At 40.0% G+C, this 21812-nt stretch overlaps 1 protein-coding gene across 8 annotated transcripts in view; it reads left to right on the top strand.

The window, feature by feature from the left end:
- The first annotated feature begins 25 nt into the window (after positions 1 to 25).
- Positions 26 to 21812, top strand: part of AK8 (adenylate kinase 8) — a 67116-nt gene continuing 45329 nt past the window's right edge. For 2 of the 8 annotated variants that reach the window (XM_039388358.1, XM_039388351.1), the window contains exons 1-7: positions 26 to 153; positions 2285 to 2369; positions 6219 to 6268; positions 6989 to 7102; positions 12567 to 12635; positions 19703 to 19784; positions 21320 to 21391. In XM_039388358.1, the coding sequence (XP_039244292.1) occupies positions 61 to 153; positions 2285 to 2369; positions 6219 to 6268; positions 6989 to 7102; positions 12567 to 12635; positions 19703 to 19784; positions 21320 to 21391 (565 nt within the window). In that variant the 5' untranslated portion in view covers positions 26 to 60. Of the gene's footprint in view, positions 154 to 182; positions 274 to 2284; positions 2370 to 3221; positions 4437 to 6218; positions 6269 to 6988; positions 7103 to 7711; positions 7741 to 12167; positions 12224 to 12566; positions 12636 to 19702; positions 19785 to 21319; positions 21392 to 21812 lie in introns of those variants that run through there. The other 6 variants (XM_027739354.2, XM_039388342.1, XM_039388340.1 and 3 more) reach the window with 6 other exon arrangements.

Raw genomic sequence — 21812 nt, 5'->3', positions numbered from 1 at the left:
CGGTCCCGTCGCGCGGTGATGACGTCCCCTTAGCAACGCGTCGCGTTGCCAGGGGCGGCCATGGCGGAGGCGGCCATGGAGGACCCGGCCCAGCTGTGGCCGCCGCCCGTGGGCACCTACGCGGAGGAGCAGGGGCTCTTCCAGATCCTGCAGGTGAGCGGGGACGGTGCGGGGGCTCTTCCAGATCCTGCAGGTGAGCGGGGACGGTGCGGGGGCTCTTCCAGATCCTGCAGGTGAGCGGGGACGGTGCGGGGGCTCTTCCAGATCCTGCAGGTGAGCGGCGACGGCCCAGGGGGGGCGGTGAAGGCACCGGCGAGCGCCGAGTGCCGGCTGCTGTGGGAGCTCAACGCGGGGGTGTCCCCCTGTGCGGAAAGCGGCCGAGCGCTCTCTTAGTTAATTATATTAATTGGCAGTTGCTGCCGTTCATATCTGGCGTTTTTGGGGGAGAAAAAAGTGGCAGCCAGTGGGAAAAAAGGAGTCTGTGAAAGGCGAGGCGGGCTTGGCAGGAGGAGGAGGGGGAGGAAGAGAGGGGGAGACAATAACAAATTAATAACAAATTAAGTGCGGGAAGAACTGCGGTGACGGTTTTGCCTTTGTCAGTCACCACCTCCTCATTAGCGTCATCCCGCTAAACCCCTCCTGCTGAGGCTGCTCGGTGAGATGTGTCACAGATAAAGGAACAGAAGAGCACTTCCAGCGTCGCTGGGATTTCAGTAAATAGCAAATTTGGTTTCCCTGCCTTAGGGAAAGGTGTGTTTTGTTCTGTAAGTTTGGGGAAAGCCCTTCTGTCGTGCATGGGGAGGTTTGTGCGAGGGACTAAATATTCTGGTGTTGTTGTCTCTGATAGAGACTGTCCCTGTGTGCTGCTAACCCATAATTCTGTTAGAAAGCCTTTTTTACTTGTTCAGACCTCACTGAAATACACACAAATGTTTATTTTTCTTGCCTCATCTTTTTTTTATCCTCTTTTTTTTTTCATGTAACTAAAGCTATTTAGTATGGCCAGTGTAGCATAATATTTGTGGGTTTTTTAGTGGAAATACTGTGTTTTGGAGCTCCAGGACCTCACTGTACATAAAATGTTTATGGGACTGACTCAGAGTCTTGTTTTCTTTTCGTACTTCAGTTGTGTTGTGGCAACTTAGTGACACAAACAAACATAGCTCGAAATTGTTGTCCCAAACTTTAAACATTTACAAAACACAAAATGTGAAAGCTAAAACATGGGACCCAAAACATGAACCTCCCCCAGAGATTCACAGAACTACTCATGTGAAATTAAACTGAGTTTAGCAGGACTGTATAAAATGAAGGATTTGAACGTAGGATTTGGGCAAGAAACAGTGACAGTGTCAGTCACTGTCAGCCTGAACTTTTTTGAATAGTAATAAGCCCAGATTTGCTCAGGTTTGTTATTTTTAAAGCTGCTGATAAGTGCAGTGCCAAATCCAGATTTATGTTTAAATAAGTGTCGCTGGGAAGTAATTTTAAATGAACTTCCAATAAAAATATAATTTTTATGGTTTGTGCTCTTTGCTACTCAGACCTTGAAGCGTCAGAACTCGCAAGTGAAACAGTTTATAAAAAAAAAAATTGAGTGGTTTAATTATTCCAATGAAGTGGATGAAGTTGAAAAGGAAAATAGGCTACTCCAATAATAGACAATCAGTTGGTGAGGATATAAAACTTTATGGAATATACAGACTTTATGGGATTTACTTCCAAATATTAAAGTGTTATGGCTGTTTTTTAGAACTAGATGTCTATTCCAGTGTGAGCATTTCTGCAGCTTATCTGAGTCAGAACATTAGTTCTGTTTGATTTAGATTTAGTTACAGAGTTCATGGCTGTGCTGAAATGTCTTACTGGGGAATCTGTGGGGTTGGTGTTTCTCAGGGTCAGTCCTTTCTCTGCCTGGAAAGCCACAATCCTCCCCGAAATCAGTGGAAAGTTGCCACTCCTTGTATGGTTTTTATGTCAGCTCTGACTCAGCCACTGTCAACCCCAAACTGCTCGAGTCAAACCTTCCTGGTGTCCATATGTACCACAAATAAGCCAAAGCAAACAGGTTGGGATTTTTTTTTTTTACTGGAAATTTTCTGACCATCTTCATTTTTTCAGCATCTGAAACAGGCTCTGGAGTCTCAATTTTGCCTGTGAAAGAAAATAAATAAGCATTTATAAGCTGTTTAAGATCCTCATTGTAACAATGCTGTAAAAATGCAGGATACCACGACTGCAGCGCTGTTAAATTCTCCTCTGACTTTGTCCTATTTATTTTCAGAACATGCTTGAAGAGCTATTAATTCATAAGCCAGATGATCCCATTGAGTTCATGATAAACCATTTAAAGCAAAACAACGATGATGGTGAGTGAAAACTGAGACACCATAAATAGTTCAATCCCTTATTTGTAAACAGCTGCTGGAAACTGCTGCGCTTGGCAGGTGATGGATAAAACTTTTCAGACTGAGGAGGGGGGAACAAACAAGACTGGTGAGCATTTTGGAATAGTTATAGGCAAGATGCTTTCAGTTTCTTTTTTTTTTTTAGTGGGTAATCTAATAAAAAATGCACTTTAACAGTTATAACAATGAAACCCTCTAAGGGAATAACAAAGAGTTCTGCTGTATCAATTATTAATGCCTTCTGTGCCCCATCTGATATTTCCTGTTGTCTTTAAGCTCGCTAATTACTCCTTTTGTCAGGTGTAAATTTGGTTTCCTATTCTACCTGGGCTGGCAGATTCTCTGTGTTTTGATTAGTTCGTTACTGGCTGCTGTTAATGAGTTCCAGTGCTCAGTGGCATCTCAGCTGAAGGAACAGTGAGTGTGTCTGCTTCTGTGTGTAACAAAACCTGGTAAAGTGAAGAGGAAGTCTGTATTCTGCACAATAAAAGCTTGTACCCTCAATCAAATTATTTGATTTACAAACTGTTCACCCTTAGGCAGATTATATTTGGATATGCACAAGTGAACTCTAATTTTTGTTCTGCATGAGCTGTCAGGGAGAGCTGGTGTCATGTGGCTTTGATGTTTCTTTAAAACCAGAGTAAAACCATTATGAAAGTTCTGCTGCAGCATCAATGAAATCGTGATCACTGGAGGTGCTGTGAGCTCTTAGTGGTGCTGATCAGGTGGATGTTGATTGAAATGCTGCTAAATACATTAAAAAAAAAAAAAAAAAAAAAAAAGAAACCAAATCCTGCCAATTGTTCCCAGCCTTTTCTGATGCAGCAGCATGAGGAATCAATCTGAGTTTAGAGACCCATGGAAAATATGTGGAAGAATTTCATGTAGTTTGATAGAATGCTGATAAAATTTCTCCACATTGAGCTTACATTTGTCCCTAAGCCCCTCAGTATTATTCAAACAGAATTAGGCAGGTTTCCATTTCAGGACTTCAGTACTTAGAGGCTAAAGATAGAACTACAGCAGCTGTTTGTCAAAGGGAAAATGCTGTCTGCTCTTGGGCTGGAAAAACCTACTGAGGAAGGAGAGGAACTCCAATTAAAATTAAAGCCTAAATGTTGTTTTAAGAATAAATTATATGGAAAATAATGTAACAGAAATGTGTAGCAGAGTTGCTTTTACTTTTTGATCATGGTGGAAGGTGCTGACTATTTAGAAGGAAAAAAAAACCTTATTAGAGCCATCAGGAGAGTGATGAATTTTCATGATCTTGCCTTGCCAGACAGTTTTAGCCCTAGAGAAAATTTCAAACAGAGATGTGTGGAAAAGAGGCATTGCATCTATCCCAGGTGTGAAGTTAGAAAACCTTTTTAATTAATAATAGGATCTAAAGTACTTTTAAAAATATAAACAAGTCTAATGATGATTATGGCTTACATCTGCCTTGAAAACCTCGTAGGTCAAATGTGTGGCAAAGTGCTTGTGCTCAGGGCTCTGCACTGGTGTTCTTTTATGTGTTCCTTCTAAAAACCTTAAAGGGCCACATAAAGGCTGATAATTCTTTCACATTCAGAGATGCAAGTTTTCTACACGGTGTCTTGGTTTGTGCTAATGAAAAGGAGCTTTCAGGATCCAAGAGGCGTTTCTGTGAGTTCTTCCTTTACAGCCAAACTTCTGAAGGAATGTTAAAAAATTCTGCAAGACTGTTCAGCATGTACCATGTGCTTCTGTTTGACAAAGGGCTTCTCTTACAAGTTGAACAAATTTCGTTGTGTTAATATTAATAATAAAATCTTTTGGATTTAAATGGAAGTCACTGAGTCCAGCTGTTATTTTGCATTATTCCAGGATTAATTTTGTTGTTGATAAAATCGCTGTTGAATGTTAAAAGTTACTTTGCTTGGAAGAGTAAATCCTGTAACATCTCATCGGGACTAAACACAGAATGAAATATGATTTGTTACTGAAGACAAAGGCATTTTCTGGAATTTCCTGATTTCATTTGGCTGCTGCTTCGGATCTCTGGTATTAAACACTGACTCTTTGTTGATTGGAGGGGGTTAAACGTGACATCGTGTCCTGGTTGTGCCCTCGTGTCATATGTTTGGGGAGAGAGCTTTAGAGGAGTCTTACAAGTGTGCAAATGAGTAAATCAGTGAATTACACTGCCCCATCTGCTGCCAGCCACTAAGCAGAGAGAAAACCAGATTTAGTACAAAGTGAGCATTTACAGTAGCCCTGGGCAATATTAAAGCATGAGATGGTGTATATAATGGTATGTTTCGTTTTTTATCAAACGTTTGTCCAAGAAAGCTGTGTATTAAAGCTTCAATACCTAAGGGCTTTCTTGTGAATTTTAAATCATGCTCCTAGTTAAACCTCAAAAGGATCTGTGGATGGAAAGGTTTTTTGATTTTCTTTGAAGTGGTTTGAAGAAGTTGATTAGTGTTGGCACCCGAGCACTCTTTTATGACGCTGTTTATAAATAATTCCTAAGTACCGGGCTGGAGTTTCAAGGTGTTAGATTTTAAAAAAAACCTAGGATTTAATCACATTACATTTGAAAGAAATTAGGTGATAAAAACAGCTGATGTATCCTTTTAAAGTATTTTTCTACATTGTGTACTAGTTCTGTTGCATTTGCAAGAACCAATAAGGGGGGAGTTGTTCTTAAACCTTCCAAGTCAGATAACTTTGTAAAGATGAATCCGTAATTTGGGTTTCATGTATGTTTAAAAATTGCACCTGCCCAATAACTGTTAAGTTCCTGGAAGGCCTCATAAAAATACATTTCACATCCTTGCCTGTCTGTAACCATCAGACACCATCTCCCTTGGTTATCGAGAGCTGAAGAGGTTTTTTGGGTGAGTAGATCCCTCCTCTGCTTTGACCTATGTTACTCCCAGTAAATACTAACCAGTCCCTCCTGTAGATAATCTGGTTTGGTTTGGGGTTTTTTGTTTTCCTGTGGTGTAGAGGGGAAAAAACATCAAAGCTGTTAATATAAAACAACAGCTCAAGGAGTCGCAGCCCAAGGTATATTTCTGGAAAAAGTTCCAAATGCTTTTCTAACAATTACTCCTTTTTCTCTTGTCTTGGCTCTAATTCATTCCCAACAAAACCTATGAAGGTAATGCCTTTTGTGTTGTCTGTATGCATTGGATTAAGAATTCCTCAGAACTGGGATGCAGTTTTTGCAGCTTTCCCCCTCAGAGAAAGAAAAGGGATATGCAGTAGAGAAACACAAGAAGCAGAAATGAGGGAAATTGCTTTTAAGGATGACTAGAAAATGTGAAGGTAGCTGTCAAAAAGCGTAGCGAGAGCGTGCTTCGTTTTGCAGTGTCTAAATCTCCTCTGAACCCTGACACAACCTATTTAGGTGAAACTAAAATGGGAAATAATTTTTCATCACAAAATATGTTTGTTCTAAGTAACTGCTTTGGGAATAAAAGTCAGACTCAGGTAAGGAAACGTCAGTACCTTATGCTCGGGTTCAACCACTAAACTCTGTGTGTTTGGATGGATTGAGATATATAGATCTCATCTATCTCTCCAAATGGCAGAGTTAGTCAGAGTGTTAATCTCATTGACCATGGGGATTAAAGGAGGACCCAGCTGGCACTGTCTCACTGTTCCCCTCTTCTTTTCCCCAGCAGAGCCCAATCCTGAAGCCTCCGTTGAGGCAGCTTTCCATCTGAAATAATTGTTTCATTGTGACTACACTGATATTATGCAATGCAATAGTGAGAAACTGTTTGGGATCTTTGCTGTTCTGCATCTTAACATTGACATATCCTTGTTTCACAGCTCCAAAAATTTGTATACTTGGTCCACCTGCTTCTGGGAAAACTACAGTTGTAAGTAGCCTAATTCAGTGTTGTAACACTGCTCACTCTTTACATTGCACTGAGCTCAGCATCTGTGTAAACTTTATTCTGGAAAAATAATTTTCAGATTTATCTGAGTGATAGAAGAGCACAAGGCAAACTGAATTGTGGCATTCCTGAGGGAGACACCTGTACATTACACTACAGATTAAATGGAAATTTTTAAGTGAGCTCTGCGAGAGCTCACTGAGGTAGTGGTAGTGATACTGCTGGAATGCAACAGAATTCTGCCTGCTTTGTTTTAGCAGGGCTAATTAACCTGTGAGAAGCACTGTAATTACACATTTGTGGTGTTCCCTTGTTGGGGGTTTCTCCATTTGCATGGTCACTTGTCTCATGTCCACTGGCACCCCTTAATTGCAAATGTCAGAGTTGTATTTGAACCACAGAGAAAACTGACCACAGAAACTGCAGGTGATGGTGGTGTGTGATGCTAGGGAGAATACTTCCTTCTTTAAATTCTGTGTTATGGGGCAGGAGATGAAAAAGCCCTTATTCAAAGCGGTAGAAAGCCCTTATTCAAAGCTGTAGACTCTTGAACATCTTTATAAGAAACCACTTAAACCTGCACATAAAGTCTGTCCCCTTAAATGAATGGCTGGGAAAGCTCTGTCTTTCTGCAGCCTTCTGAAAAAAAATGCTTCATTTTCTTTCCAAATACTTCAACCTGTATTTCTTTTCTTCCCTCAGGCAATGTGGCTTAGTAAACATTTTGATGCCATACGTGTCTCTCAGGAGACTTTGTTATTCAACGAAACATTAGCGCTGACGGAGGAAGCAAAGGCACATAAAGAAAAAAATCAGGTGTGTAAGAGAATACAATAACAGCTGTTCTCGTGTCACACAACAGGAATTATGTGGCATTCCCGTGATTTTCCACTGCTATGAGTTGATCAGATGAGAGTAAATACTCCTCTGTCTGTGGGAGTTTGTACATTTGTGTACGTGTAGGTACAGGGCCTTTCAGAGAAGGGTGAGCTCTGCTGGATAAGATATGAACAAAGAGAAGTGTGTCAGGGCAGAGAAGGAGAGGAAGACAATGTCAGGTAATGAAGATCTTGAAAAATTAACCTTGAAATAAGCAACAGAACTGGGATAAGTCCAGGAGTGCACAATACAATTTACAGAATGGTTCCTTCTGTCATTAAACACAGAGCCTTCTATCTGAGCATGTTTGATAATCTCGATAAAATAAGCATTAATCTCTCAGGTCTCCTTTGGTACAAAATGCTCTGGAAAATATGTACACAAAGAACTTTTTTTGATCTGACAGTGCTACTTAGTTGTGCATGCTTGATTTCTCTGTAGCATGACACAAATAACTTACTTGGTGCATTAACTCCAAAGGAGTGTGACAATCCAGGCAGTGACTGACAGCCCTTGGAGCTCTCAAACTGAGGCAAGAGCAGCTACTCAGATTGTTCAGTTCTACCCAACTCCAGGTACTGTGTTTGCTCCAGACAGCTTTTTAAATCCTTTCATGCTTCACTGTGGGCCTCCTAATTGATGTTCAAAGCAATTGGTCCAAAGAACAGTTTTTTCCAGGTGTCCTGATTAAAAATTAGTGACAAGTAGATGGGAAAAATATGTCGAATACAGAGAAGCATCTCTGCTACTGACTCCTGCCCTTTTAGCTGATTTCTTTCTCCAGATGTCAAGGTGTTCTATGAGAAATAAAGTGGAAGAAGTCTGGTTTTTGGGGACTCGTTCTAGCAAGTCCTCTAGTTTGAATATATATTTTCTTCCTCATCACCTATTTTCATAAAAATTGAAGCAATTTCATATCTGTGAGAATTCTACACCCGTGCTAAATCCAATTTAAGATTGGAATTGGCCAACAGATTCATAATTTACTGAGATGGCAGACAGTGTGATACATAGATTAGGGTTTTTTCCTTAGAAAATTGGGCTGGAAATAGGGTAATCTTATCACACTGAATTAGTGAATGAAGTTTGGAGATGGCTCAAGTAATATACTTCAAGATCTGAGAGGAAAGAATTCATTGAACTCACTAAACTCACTGGCAAAAGGGTTTGCATTTGGCTGGGATGATACAGAATTATTCTTATCGAGAATATGTACTTTGAAATCTTCTTGCTAATTATTAAAGATTGTTTTGATAGGTTCATAAATTTATACTTGGAGGGGGAGAATTTAAAACAAAAATTCCCTTTGGTTTAATTACTGTAATTATTAACATATTTCAGACTATACAGATGCACTTTCAAGGGTGTCCTTTTGGGCTTATTTGATTTAAAAAGATGGATGGTGTGGAAGATGAAAGTCAAAAATGTCAAGGCTAATCAGGTAGTGAGGAGGGCCCAAAGAGCCTGGTGGTGGTTCAGCACTGTGCAGTCTGCCTTTAGTTTTGAGATTTAGAGTCTAGAAGAACATTTTGGCTAAGTAATTTTGTTCTTTCATATGAGTTTATTTCTTCAAACATAACTCCTGGAACTAGGAGGGAACTCCTTGCTTCCTCTAAATCAATGCAAGCTTTACAGTGACTTAAAATGTGGCCAAATTGTCATCTCAAGAGCTGTATTTTCCCTTCCTGATTCTTGGCTGCTGCCTGAATCTCCTGTTGCTGTAACTGAGCCCTGGTTCTGCTGAAGCAAGTGGTAAATGATTCCTCCAGCAAACAGAGCATCCATTAGCACTAATAGGTTTGGATCTCTTTTCAGGAACAGAACAATAGCTGTTTACACCACCTTTGATACAACCAGGGCATTAAAAAGTTGGGAGTCCTGGCCAAAGCAATTTAATAAATGGAGAAGAGGAAAAGCAGGAATTAAGGCTGTGGTTTTTGAAAGTCTGGTGTGAAGCTCATATAACACAATTTAATGTCGTTTCACACGTATAAAGTTACTGGGGCTGAATTAACCCCAGTGCCAAAGGTCAGGCAGTTCTAGGTCAGTAGGCCAATGTTACCAGATCTGGGCAAATGCTGCAAAAAGCTCTGCAAATGTTTGTTCACATATTTTACCCACTTATCTTTAGCCAAGCTTTCATCTCGTTTGTGTTCGCTCACAGCAAGCATTAAAGCATTTGGGTTTTCCTGGCACAAGGATTCATGGAAGGCACATTTAAAATAGGTGATTATTCCCTGAAGCTCAATTTTTCAAGTTGGACATGCAATCATTCACCCACACACACCTGGCCACTTCCTAATGAGCACAGCTCAGGTAGTGAATTTTAAATATTGACTGTTCAAAGTAAAATGGGATCATTCTGCACGTAAAAATGCTCCAAAAAGAAGTCAAATATTTTTGGAATATTCAGGAACCACAGGTTATCAATAAATATTCCATGAACAGAAAAAGAGGCTACATTTTTAGATAAATCATTGCAAATTATTCCCTCATCTCTAGTTATTATAATGTTAATAGGAAGCATCTTCAGGTTTTCCTATAGTGAAGTCTAATGATGAGCTATTTCATGTTTCACTTTTCCTGTTAACTGGATAAAATAAGAAGTTGAAACAACTGTGGTAATTGTGAGTTTGGGGGATGGGTGTGCTTTTAATGCTACACTAAATTGCAGCTGAGGTGTTTGCATACTCCTTAATAACTTAAAACTGCTCTAGAGTTGCATCATGTCCCTGTGCTTTTTAAGAGAGAAAAACCCAAGGCATCCTTATCTAGGCATGGTCAGCATTCCAATCTATTCCAGGGAACACTGTTATGAAGGAACAAATAGGAACTGTTCCAGTTTTGTGTATCCATAAAAGCCCAGCCTTTCATGTGTATGATCTGAACAAATTAAATCTAACCATTCACGATTCTGAGAATGCTAAACCCAATTTCTTGAAACCTGATTGCTGTTCTCTCCAAGGTGCTAACTTGGAGAAGTCAGTAGTTTTTAGCTGTAGCTGTTTTCAGAGCGAATATATCCAAAACTTCCAAGAAAAAGTCCAGTGAAAGTGCTCCCCCACCAAAAAAAAAAAGGTGAAAGTTTTATGAAAAGATCATTGAGATATAACTCTGGCTAGATCAGGCATGGAAGTTGAAGTATGATGTCCCTGAGCTAACATGGGATATTTAAAATTAATCATGAGTGAGTTCAGTTTTTCAGCAATATGGAAACTGTGTGTATAGAAAAGTGGTCTGAACATAAACAAAATCCCACAGCAGCAGGTGTGTCCTTTACCTGAGCTGAATGTTGGGACAGCTCTGAGTGCTGCAGGCAAGGTTTGCTTTGGCTGTTAATCAAATGTGCGTCATTGTCCCTTATTGCAGATTTCTGGGTGGTGCAGTCCCATCCACCAGGCTCACGACGTATTTATGTGTTTATGAGAGAGAAATTATAAATGGGCTATCCCAGGTATCAGAGAGAACGATTTCCAGTTGAATAATTAGGCATTCTGCAAGCAACCCCTTGAAAATGATTTTGTAGGCCACTGCTCAGTGGGAGGAAAACTGCCCAGGAAATGAGACTGGAATTGAGCCACAGAGAGCAGAAGGAGCTAAACCACTGAAACACCTGAACGCCTGTCCTTGATTGTTTGTGTGCAATAAACTCCAAAGAGAGGACTGAGAACACCACTGCACTGAAAGAAGTTAGTCTCATTTTGGTTTAAATTGGTTTGGCAAGGCTTAACAGAGAGGACCCCCAGCAGTCTCCAGCCTGCCTTGACATGACACATGAAAGAAGTGAGGGAGGCACTGGCTGTTCCTGGGAGCAGCGTGGGGCCCCTTTGGAAGGTGACAGGCTCAAAGGCAGGGGCCCAGCTCCAGCAGGGAGGGGCTGCAGGAGGCTCTGACACTCCACCCTCTGGGACCTGCTGACTTCCAAGAAAGACAGCAATTTCCTTCTCTTTTTCTCTTTTACCTGCTTGAAAGTTGCCTTATGAATGGCTGATATGAGGAGAGGCACTGAGAACTGGGGACAGCAGAGATAAACAAACCAGGCAAACCCTCTGCCTGGCTGAGCCACTTTGTCTGTGCCACACTGGCCTCTTTTGTGTGTTCTGGAGTGTTTCCTCCATCCTTGTTTAAAGTGACTTCTGGGGTAGCGCTTCCACCCCTCCTGGTGAAATTATTTCATGATGCAATAAAGAAGATTTTATTAAATCTTTCCTCATAGTCAACCACATTGTCATTATATCTCTCTACCTCTGTTAGAATAACACAAGCCTACAGAAATGCTCCTTTTTGGGTTTATACCCGTCAGACTTTGGTTAGGAAAAAAAAAAAAAAAGAATCTACAATATGTGGAACTGCAGGAAACAAAGAGTCAAGCTCACATTGTTTAGTGAAAGATAATTTATTTTAACTAGGAGGTAGAAAATCTGGTTGCAGGGGTTTTTTTTCTGAGTATTCATTCAATAATGACAAAATGAGACTGAGACAAAGCATTTAGTCAAATGATTAGCAGCTGTTCTGGGTGGTATGGACAGAGGTTTAGGCTTTATCAAGTTAAACTGGCTAACACAGAGTTTAACCAAGTTCAGCATAGAATGAAGGCCTAAATTAATGAGATAGTGAAAAAAATTCTTACTAGAAGAAAGAAGGGTGTTGCTAATTTGTCAGGAAGTCTAATACAACAGAAGAAGTGTTGGGGAGGTGTTAAATCTGTAGAGGAACTTTGTTCTTCTGTTTCATAGAAAATACTGCCTTACAAAACATCTCTAGATATGGACAAAGTAGGAATCACAGAGCTAAACAGCACTTCTGAGAATATTGGCAAATGCAGTTTCCATCCCATTTCGCAGTCCTGAGTTTAAAAATAAGCTATCTTTAACTATAAAATACATTTTAAATAAACTTTCTGGATGATGACAGAGTTACTTGAAAAGATGAAACAAACCTGAAGATCAGACTCTTTGTGTTGTTTGCTCAGTGTCTGAGATCCTCTTTGTCTCACTGATAGCTGGCAAGATCCCTGATGCTGAGCCCACTGACACAGTCATGGATCAGACACTTGTGGTAAAAAGGACAACTTATGGATGTGATATTCTTATGGATTTTGCAGGTCTCATGCCCATTTGTGTGTTAGTGTGTAAAACTTGTCACTGCTTCCATGTTAGCATGCAAAAAACCCCATGGATGTTCGTGCTCTGTGTTCAGCTTGCCTTTAACACTGATTTTTGTGCCCTTATTAACTCTTTGTCATTAACTCATGTTAATGACCCGGGGCTTACACTGAATTATTTATTTCTTTATTTTTAAGAAGACATCTCACTTCACCTTTAACCAGAATGTGCCTGCATGGTAAAATTCCTTTTGAACTCAATTGTGAATATTCAGCCTTTTTTTGTTCTTTCTTTAGAAAATTCCCAACGCGCTTTGGGCCAATCTGATCCAGGAACGTCTGTCAAACGTGGACTGCATCAAACAAGTAAGAATTGCTCCTCAGAGGGCCGGTGGATAAGCACTTACACAACTCGTGCAGTAGTTAGCATTCCTAGTCCTGAGCAGAGCAGGGAATGGGGGCAAATCATCGGGGGCTCTGGAGCCAGTTGCTTTCTTGAACATCAGCGGAGGGAGTTTGGAGCTTTATTAACAGGATAAAAGGGAGGATGAGAGTATGCATATGCTAATCTTCCAGCACAGAGATGATCAAAGGCTGAACAAGCAGAGCTTTGTTGATTGCCTGGGGCAACTGGCAGAGATAGAGTGGACAAAACAGATAAACAGAAAATATACAAAAATCAATATGTTAAGGTTTTAACTCTTATTGAGGAAAGGGGGGGAAAGAGTCTGGCGTTACTCATTTCAGTTTTATTTATTTCTCACTGTGTCCTCTTTTTTCTTCCTGTGTTAGGAAAAACTGCATTTGAATATATTCTAGGTATTAATTAATATGTTCACTCTTAGCTTATACAAATAGGCAACTGAATAGGTTTAGCTGTATTCAGATGTGTGGCTTTTTTTTTTCTCCTGCATGCTTACCCTTGATGTAAGTAGAGACTTTTAACACAGAGAACTTTAGTAGGCTGATGCTGGTTGACTTTAATGTCTGGACTCAAGGAAAGCAAAATCATTTTTATGTGTTTTCTTTAAAATCTCAGATGTTGTTGTGGTTTATGGAGTTTATAGTCAGCCCATTATAAGGGATTATTTGCAAGAGATATAACAATCTCATGGATAAAACCCTGTTTGTAAACATGCCAATGGTAATTCTGTAGTGCAGTGTTTTCAGATAGAGGGAAACATCAACAAAACTAGCAAGAATAAGTAAAAACAATTCTGCACCTGATTGAAGGTTTCAGCTTTCAGAACTCTGATGACACAAGTGGTTGCCAAAGATTCCTGTGCCTCGGTGCAAAGGCAACTGTCTTAACCTAAGCCAGTAGTGAAGGTGTCTTACACTGGACCTGCCTTGTGTAAGCTGGATCAGAGTCACTGTGTGTGAACTGTGGAAAGGAGAACTTGGTCAGGATGGTCATGAATATCTGGAGATGTGATCTCTTACATTTCCTGCTGGAGAGGTTTGCTGGAAGACATCTCTGTGTCCGTGTCACATCTCTGTTGAGAGCACAGAGCTGTAGCCCAGGGGCAGCTGCTGCTCTCTTTAAACAGTAGTTTTAGAACTAGTAATAGTTCTAAAACCTTGACCTATCCCAATATCTAAGCCACTGGTTGCATGAGAATTTATCTTTTAATGCTGCCTGCTGGTTTTTAGTGTTACTGAAAAAATGATTAAGCTAAACCAAACCAAGCTGTTGTTTCGAGGTTCCCTTCCTGCACTGGAAGAATGTTCTAGTACATTATGTAGAAGGACATGACCCCCCCCCCCTTCTTTTCCAAGTGGACCATTTTTTGGTGTGATTTAGAATCCTGTGTTTCTTGCTCCATGCTTCATCACCTGGGAGACTGAAACAATGATTTCTTGGATCCTTAGAAAGAAAGGAGTGAAGGGATTGGCAGAAAACCTAAGGGGTATCAGTTTTTCTTCACAAAATCCTGCATCCCTTACTCCATAATTGGTCTATTAATTTTAAATTTACAAAGTAGAATTAAACTTTTGCATTGCTAGCCACTGTGCTTGAATTATATGGGTCAGTCTGGTTTCTCTTGAAGGTCTTTTTAGCTGAGCTGTTTTATTTTATTTTGACTCATTACAGTTACTTAGCAGCCAGATCAAATATATGGTAGTACTTGGTATATTTGTTTCTCTACAATAAATTCACACAGGACTTAGGCCCTTCAGTTGGCAGGAGAGCCAGTTTAAAAACACACATGTGGTGTACTGTCTTGTTCATTTTTGTGGTATTTTGGATTAAAGAGTGTAGCTGTAGAAACCAATATTGTCAACTCTGGATATACCAGCAAATGAGCAGCAAAAAAATGACTATGAATGTCAACGTTTTTTATGCAGGCAGTGCAATGAGATATCATGGATATACAGCAAGTCAGGTGACTGTGTGATTTACTACCTTGTCCTTGGGGCAAGATGTGCAACATCGATCTCAGGTGATACTTCTCCTCGAGTGAGGATGTTTAAAATATCTCTAAACCTGTAGAAATGAGAGCAAGTTAGGAAGATGATAAACTAAGACAGGAGCTGCTTTCCTGACTGCCAGGCTTTGGGTGGTGTCAGACCCCTCAGGTGAACACAAACAGCTCCTCTGGTTGTGCTTGTAGCAGGTAGGACAGGGAAGGTTCCCTGTTATTTTCAGTGGTTTGGTTAAATATTTCCTCACATGCTCTCTCACAGGTAGGAGTTGCTGGGGCAATCTGTCCCCTAATACTCTCTGGAGGAGAGCTGCTGAATGGCAGGAGGTGTTGTAAACTAGCAAGCAGGTGAATAACTCTTCAGTTTAGGGCTTTTATAACAGCTCTAAAACCTCTCCAAGTTATTTTCCCCATAAGTCTCTTTACCTGATCAAAAAAAATGTATGTTTTCAACAGCTAATTTCCATTGCTTTCCAAAGGCTGCATCCACCCCATGGTTTTTTGCTCCATGCTTTCTGTAATTGTTGGCATGGCTCTAGTTTTCCTGTCAATAGTGAGGGGAGGATCTCCCAGTGAGTTATTTTAAGTATTAGGTCATGTAAAAATCTGAGTAAGGTGACAAGCTGGTTAAAATGCCAACAGCTGCATAGAGCCCTGCCTACAGTTTATGTTCCTGTTGTTATCACCAGCAGCACTGAATCAGAGCTGGATGTCTTACACAACTAGGGGGGAATAAACCTTTATAAAGCTTCCCTGACATTCAGCAAGAATGGAGTGGATGTTATCAATCTGGTTAAGGTTTCAGCTGTTTTTAGGAAAACCACATAATTGGTTTTCCAAAGGTGTGATGGTTATTAAAAATCTGTACATTAACAGATAGTAATTTGTGATCACTCTGTGTATGTCTTTCTCATCCAAAAGAGGATCTATGCATTTTAATTGCAATATTTTCCTTGTGTGATTCAAAATAAAATGAGTGCTGTGGATTTTTTGCATCATTTGAACAGATTTATGCCATTTCTTTCAAAATGTGAGTCAGCATGTTTTTACTGAGAATGTTAATAGATTAGGAGCAGTGTGTTGGACCACACTACCACCAGCTGTTTGTTTTATTTCTCCTTGTGGTGTCATTGGCTTGGCATTAATTGTACAGCTTTCATCCCACTGACAGTAGGAACACAGGATTTTTTGTGCTGTTGTTTTGACACTCCCAGGTTTATGGATGTCACAGGCATTCTCTGAGGAGAACATTCTTATTGATCAACAGCTCTGCTGGGACTCTGTGTTATGTGTTCTTCTAACACAAATGTGGTCAGGACTGCGAGGGATCACATGGGGAGGTTTTCCAGCACACCCAGAAAACTTATTGCAAACATTATGGGACTTGTGAAGCTGATATGGAGACTTTTCTTCTTCCAGGGTTGTACAGGTTGGCTGCAGCCCCTCTGACTGCTGGGATTGTGCAGGGAATTCATGGAACTGGAGAAAGCCAGTGAAAAGATTGCTAGAGGATGTATTTGAGAGGGAGCTGGGCCACCTTTCTGCAGTCTTAGGATCTTTAGAAGCTAATCTTAGGCCAGTGATTCACACAAAACAAGAGGCAGAATGACTTTAGAGGGGTATTAAACAGTCCAAAAGAGCAGTGGCTGTCCTTGAAAGGGAAGGCAGAGAAAAGCAATGGCTCTTGGTGGTTCTTGGTTTTACCTTGGTAGCTGAAGATCATCATGTTGTCTCTGTGAAACTCCATGCAAAGAATATGATGTTACACAGATTTATCTGGGGAGAGAATCTGCCCATTCACCACCTTTCCTGCTTTCTGACAAGAATGAGACTTTTAAAAATAGCTTTGCATCTTGCTCAACCAACAAAAATGATGTGGGGGATAAAAGGTTTCTTTCTAGTAAGGCTTGAGCCTCTTCCATCATCCACACTGCAGGAGCTGGGGTGACCATATTTCTGCTGCACTCCTCAGTCTGCTGTGGTCTGAAAATCTCCAGAATTTTACATCCGTACTGGCAAAGCTATTACTGATATATTTTTGTGTTATTGTCTGCCCCCTTTCTCCAGCTGGAAGTGAAAACCATGTAATACTTATTCAAAACCACTGAATAATGATGTGGGAAAATTGTTGTGATTGTTTTCCTAAAAGCAACGTATTCATGACCTTTGATCTTTAGGCTTGTGGCTGAGCTTTGTTTCAGACATACCACGTAATTCAGCATTATTTCTGTGTGCTATCCCTTCTCACTATTCAAAGGCACTGTCAGTTTTGGATTTTGTAATTAAAAAAAACTCTGGAGGATGTACAGGTCAAATAACAAGAGAGAACTTGAATACCCAAGTCATTATTATTGTGATGGAAAGTGTGAAACTTGTAGGCTTGGTATTATAGCTGAGAGTACTCCCAGCAAAGGAGGGAGATGTACATTTGGGAGTGACCTTGAGCATTTCCTTTTCTCCAGATTCCTGAGATCTGGAGAGGAGAGTGATGCCTTTGAAAGTGCTTCCTTGTTGCTGATTTTTTCAACATGGCCTAGGTCTCCAAGGATCACCTCACCTGGCTTTAAGGCAGCAGCAGAATGTGCTATTTAATGTGGAAAAGGATGGAGGTTTCCAGCTGAAGGAGAGGGAACAGTGGCCACAGAATAAAGGCACCATGGAATTACTCACTTTTAGCCTTTGTTCCACCCTTGGTGTGATGAGGTGCCACCCGTGCGTGGCTGTGAGGTTACTGCTATCAAGAACAAAAAATAGATGGCTTCTTAAAGAAACAAATTTACCATGTGAAGTTACTAATTACACTTTAATGATAGTCAGGAGGGCAAAAAAGACCAGTGTTTGCATAAAGCATGATAGGCATATTTTAAGTCAGGTCTTGCTCTGCTGTGTCTCGCTTCCTCTTGCTTCGTTCCCAAGCCACACTCCCTTTTCACTCTTTTTTTTTTCCCTCTTTTTTTTTTCCCTTTTTTTTTTTTTATCTGTGACATCTGCTTGGAGCTTGTCCCTCCTGTGATACCACACTACTTGCAGCTGTTCAGACCTCCAGCTCTGAGCTGTGCATGGGGTGCCCTGAGCATACGGCCTTTTTGATGTGTGATAAAACAGAACCAAGCCACTGGGGGTATGGAGAGGGAATGCAGCAGAATATCAATAAACCTGTTCTGAACAAAGCTGCAGCTCTGTGGTGGAATAGACATTTCACTGAAGTGTCAAGTAGATGGATAATGTATTCTAATTAGGGACTGACTGATACCCTGGAACTCAGAGACCTTTGGAAATCAGCTCCAAAATGCTCACTATTTTTGCGCTGTGTGTTTATTTTGCATTTGTTTAATGCCCTAAAATGTATTTGTTGCAGGAAGCTATTTATTGAGCTATGTTTTCCTAAACAGAAAAAACTTTTACCTATAAAGTTGCTTGTTGCCTTTGAAATTTGTATATAAACCTCTAGAAGTTTGCTGTGGGTTGTTAAAATACAATATTGTGTTCACTGCCTGTTGCACATTATGTGATTTGAGCAATAAGCAGTGGTGACATCAGGTTCTGTGGGTGTTTTTTGGTTTTTGGTTTTGGTTTTGGTTTTATTTATTTTGTTTTAGTCTCCAAAAGTGTTGCTGTTGGGGTGGAGAAAATAAGCCACATTTGTAGTCTGTGTAAATTGGCATCAATTTATTTGCTTCAGACCTCAGATGCCATTTCTCCCTAGAAGAAGATCTGGGCCTATATATATATCTCTATTTTGTACACAATATATTCCAAACTAGTGCTGAAGTTCTGAGCACACCAGTACAAATATTGTGCAGCTTTGCCTCCTGCAAGTCCCAGGGGATAAATTGATTTCTCAGCACCTGTGTGACCTTAGCCAGTGGTTCATTCCAATTCGGCAGAGCAAACACTGGGAGTGGCAAAAATGCCTTGCAGTTACTTGAGTCTCTTATTTTCTACAGGTATCAGCAGGATGACACGTTCCTGAAACCAGGCTAATTAAGGGATTTTAAATAGTCTACTCTATTTTCCTGAGTAATTGGAATGGCCCATTCCCTCCTCCAGAAGTTGTGGAGATATGTTTCCCTGAAATACCTTGGGCCCCACACTGACAGAGCATCAGATTTATGTGGAGATGATAGATTGCCAGCTAATGCAATATTAAAATACTGCCTTTATTTCGGTGCAAAGATGGCTCCCAGATTTATTGTAGTATCCCAAAGTTCTTTTGGGGTATAGCATAGAACAAGGACATGTGTGGTCAAGCAACTAACAGATAAATTAGGGAAAGTTCAGAAGATTCAGGCTTGAGACTGAGGAGTGGATTAGATTTCAAATACTGCATCAGACAAAAACTGAGTGAGGCAGCAGCTCTCCTACGGTATTTCACAGATCTGTAAATGTTTTTTTAAAGATGCTCAATCCAACACTTAGCTGGCTATAACAAGGACTTAAGGGAGCAAAAGGCTCTTTTTTCTTTTTTCTTTCTTTTGCTCTGTTGCTTCATTAGCTCTGGGAACGCTGGTTCCATTACTGTGAGTTTTCCTGTATAATTTAAGAAAATAATGAAAGCGTGCATATTTTCCTCAGTGTTCTTGGCATTAAATCTGTCTTTAGATTTGTTTAGCTTCTTCTTTTTTTTTTTTTTTTTTATATACACAGTGTGGGCTGATATCCTTTTGAATATTTCAAAACTGTAGAAATTGTTTTGGGCTGTTTTTATTCAAGATAGAAGTCGGTTTAGGGTTTTTTTTTAAGATTGAAATGTGGGGGGGAAAAAATCACTGCTGCAACCCCTAAGTTCCCCTTGCTCTGTGGCACTGGTATCAGTGGATGCATTTCACAAAAATATCAGTGCTCCATGTTTGCTTTCTTCTCTCACAAGCATCCATGAGAAATCCTGTGCTGTTGTGGGATGAGAATGAGGTAATTTTTGTGCAAACAGCACTGATATTTAGTATTAATTTTTGATTTTTTTTTCTCTTCCAGGATCAATAACTGTTTCATGTTTTTGTTCAATAGGGATGGATTTTGGAAGGCTTCCCTGAAAATCAGGAACAGGCATGGATGCTGCAATCCTTTGGCATCTTTCCTAGACATGTTGGTAAGCAGCACAAGGTTTATGTGTGATTGCATCCAGTAGGAAAGACTGGAAGCATTTGTCCCAAAAAATCCTCAATAAATCCAATAGTGGTGCTGGGACACCAGAGTCACCAGACAGCAGAATATTTCAGAATGGTTCAGATTCACTTGGAAACCTGAGATAACTTGTGAGACTTTAAACCCTTTCACACATGAACCTTTTTCTTCTTACACATCAGAGTTCTGTGAATCCAAGACCCTGCAGTGCCTCTGAGCAGTTACAAGTAGCTTTGCTTCCGACTTCCATCTCTAAAAATCAGCCTTTATCCTCAGGTTAAATCAATTCCTCATGTAGTGAAATACAAATTCACGTTTCTGTTGAATTAGAGAATATAAACTTGACCAAGTGAAGTGGAAACATCGTGATTTTAAGCCTGACCTTTCAGAATAAGGGTAGATTCTGCCTTGATTTGGACAGAACATTTGTTTCCTGATAGACAAGACCTTGACAGCTGCCCTTGCCACGTAGGAGAAGCCACTTGTCCCAAATTAATATAGTTAAAGGACCTACTGAGAATGTAAGAAATCATTACAGCTGTGTGGAACACAGTGTGAAATGATAAATGTAGAGCTTGCCAGTGCACACTGAACAGAACGTTATCCAGCTTGATGAATTGTCACTTTGGATTTGATTTGGATGATATTTGACTGTTAATGAAGAATTCAGAATCGCTGCAATAGAGTTAGGCAAAAATGTTTAATGTCTAGTACTTGCATGTATTTTTAATATACCTAATAACATCTGAAGTTGAGTTTTGCTCACAATTATAGCTGTGCCACCAAGACCTGAATGAGAATCTTAAAGCTCAGTCTGTCTAGTTAATCAAAAAGAAGATTGAGAGGAGATGAGATTACGATGTGTGAGTACCTTAATAGGGAGAAAAGTGCCTGAAAGAGCTATTTGATACAGAGAAGAAAATCATAAAAAGAACTTGTTTGAAACAATAATCAAATGCACTGGAAATAGTAATTAAATTACAGTGTTTAACTGTGAGGATGATTAGCCAAAAGCAACCCAGGGAGCTGACAGATGCTTCATCTTTTGATGCTTCTAATCAAGTTTGAACACTTTTCTGTGAGGTTATAGAAAAATAAGTTTCACTGGTCTCACTACCAAAGTACCTGGGTGAAAAGTAGTGGTTTGTGGTATAGAAGAGAATCAGTCCCAAGTGCTTTGTGGTATTTCTGTCCCAGGTTCCAGAGACAGTTGTTAATTGGTAGGGATAGAAGGCACAGCCAATGCTCATGGGTACTGGATTCATGGATATTTTATCCCACTATATTGTCTAGTAGGTGAAGCAAAATTCTGATTAAAAGTGAATTAAAATATTTGCAGGGAGAATAGTGGGAAATAAGAATGAGGCAAATCTGCTTTAAGGGCATTCAGCCACCTTTAATATTAGGACACATTTAAACAGTTACAGGAAATAAAGCAAGTAACTAACAAGAGCTACAGTTTTTTTCTTTTTTCTTCTTTTTTCCTTTTTTGCTGCCTAGTTATGCTTTATGCTTCAGACACCGTGTTGATTGAGAGGAACAGTGGGAAAAGGCTTGATCCCCTCACACAAGGTGCTGTATGTGTTTGTTCCTGATCTCCACTACAAACTGGAGTGTTACGTGGTCGGAATTTCTAATTATAAATTTAAACTGTTTGAAAACAGTATTTGTTGATGTTGCATTATTTTCAGTGTCAATAAAATATAGGGAAATGTAAAGCTCAGTATTCAACCTGCAAACAGCAGACTATGGCAGTACAGAATATTTGAAGGTTAAATCTGTCCATTTGAGCTTAGAATTTTGCTGTGCATCTCTGCCAGGTCCTGTTTTGTTTCTGAGGGGCAGATATGCTTTTAGGTATCTTCCATGAAATCACTGTCAAATAGATTTTGCTCTATATCATCTATCGAGTTTTATTATCAATCAACCATCACAAAATAAAATTCTGATGTTGCTCAGTAAAAAAATCAAGTTGAGGAGGGGAATTAGGAGG

Source organism: Pipra filicauda, unplaced genomic scaffold (genome assembly GCF_003945595.2).
Source record: "Pipra filicauda isolate LSUMZ 115617 unplaced genomic scaffold, ASM394559v2 scaffold121_size3267253_pilon, whole genome shotgun sequence".
Classification (NCBI taxonomy): domain Eukaryota; kingdom Metazoa; phylum Chordata; class Aves; order Passeriformes; family Pipridae; genus Pipra; species Pipra filicauda.
The sequence above is the reverse complement of the archived record's forward strand: the minus strand, read 5'-3'. Positions and strand labels throughout refer to the sequence as shown.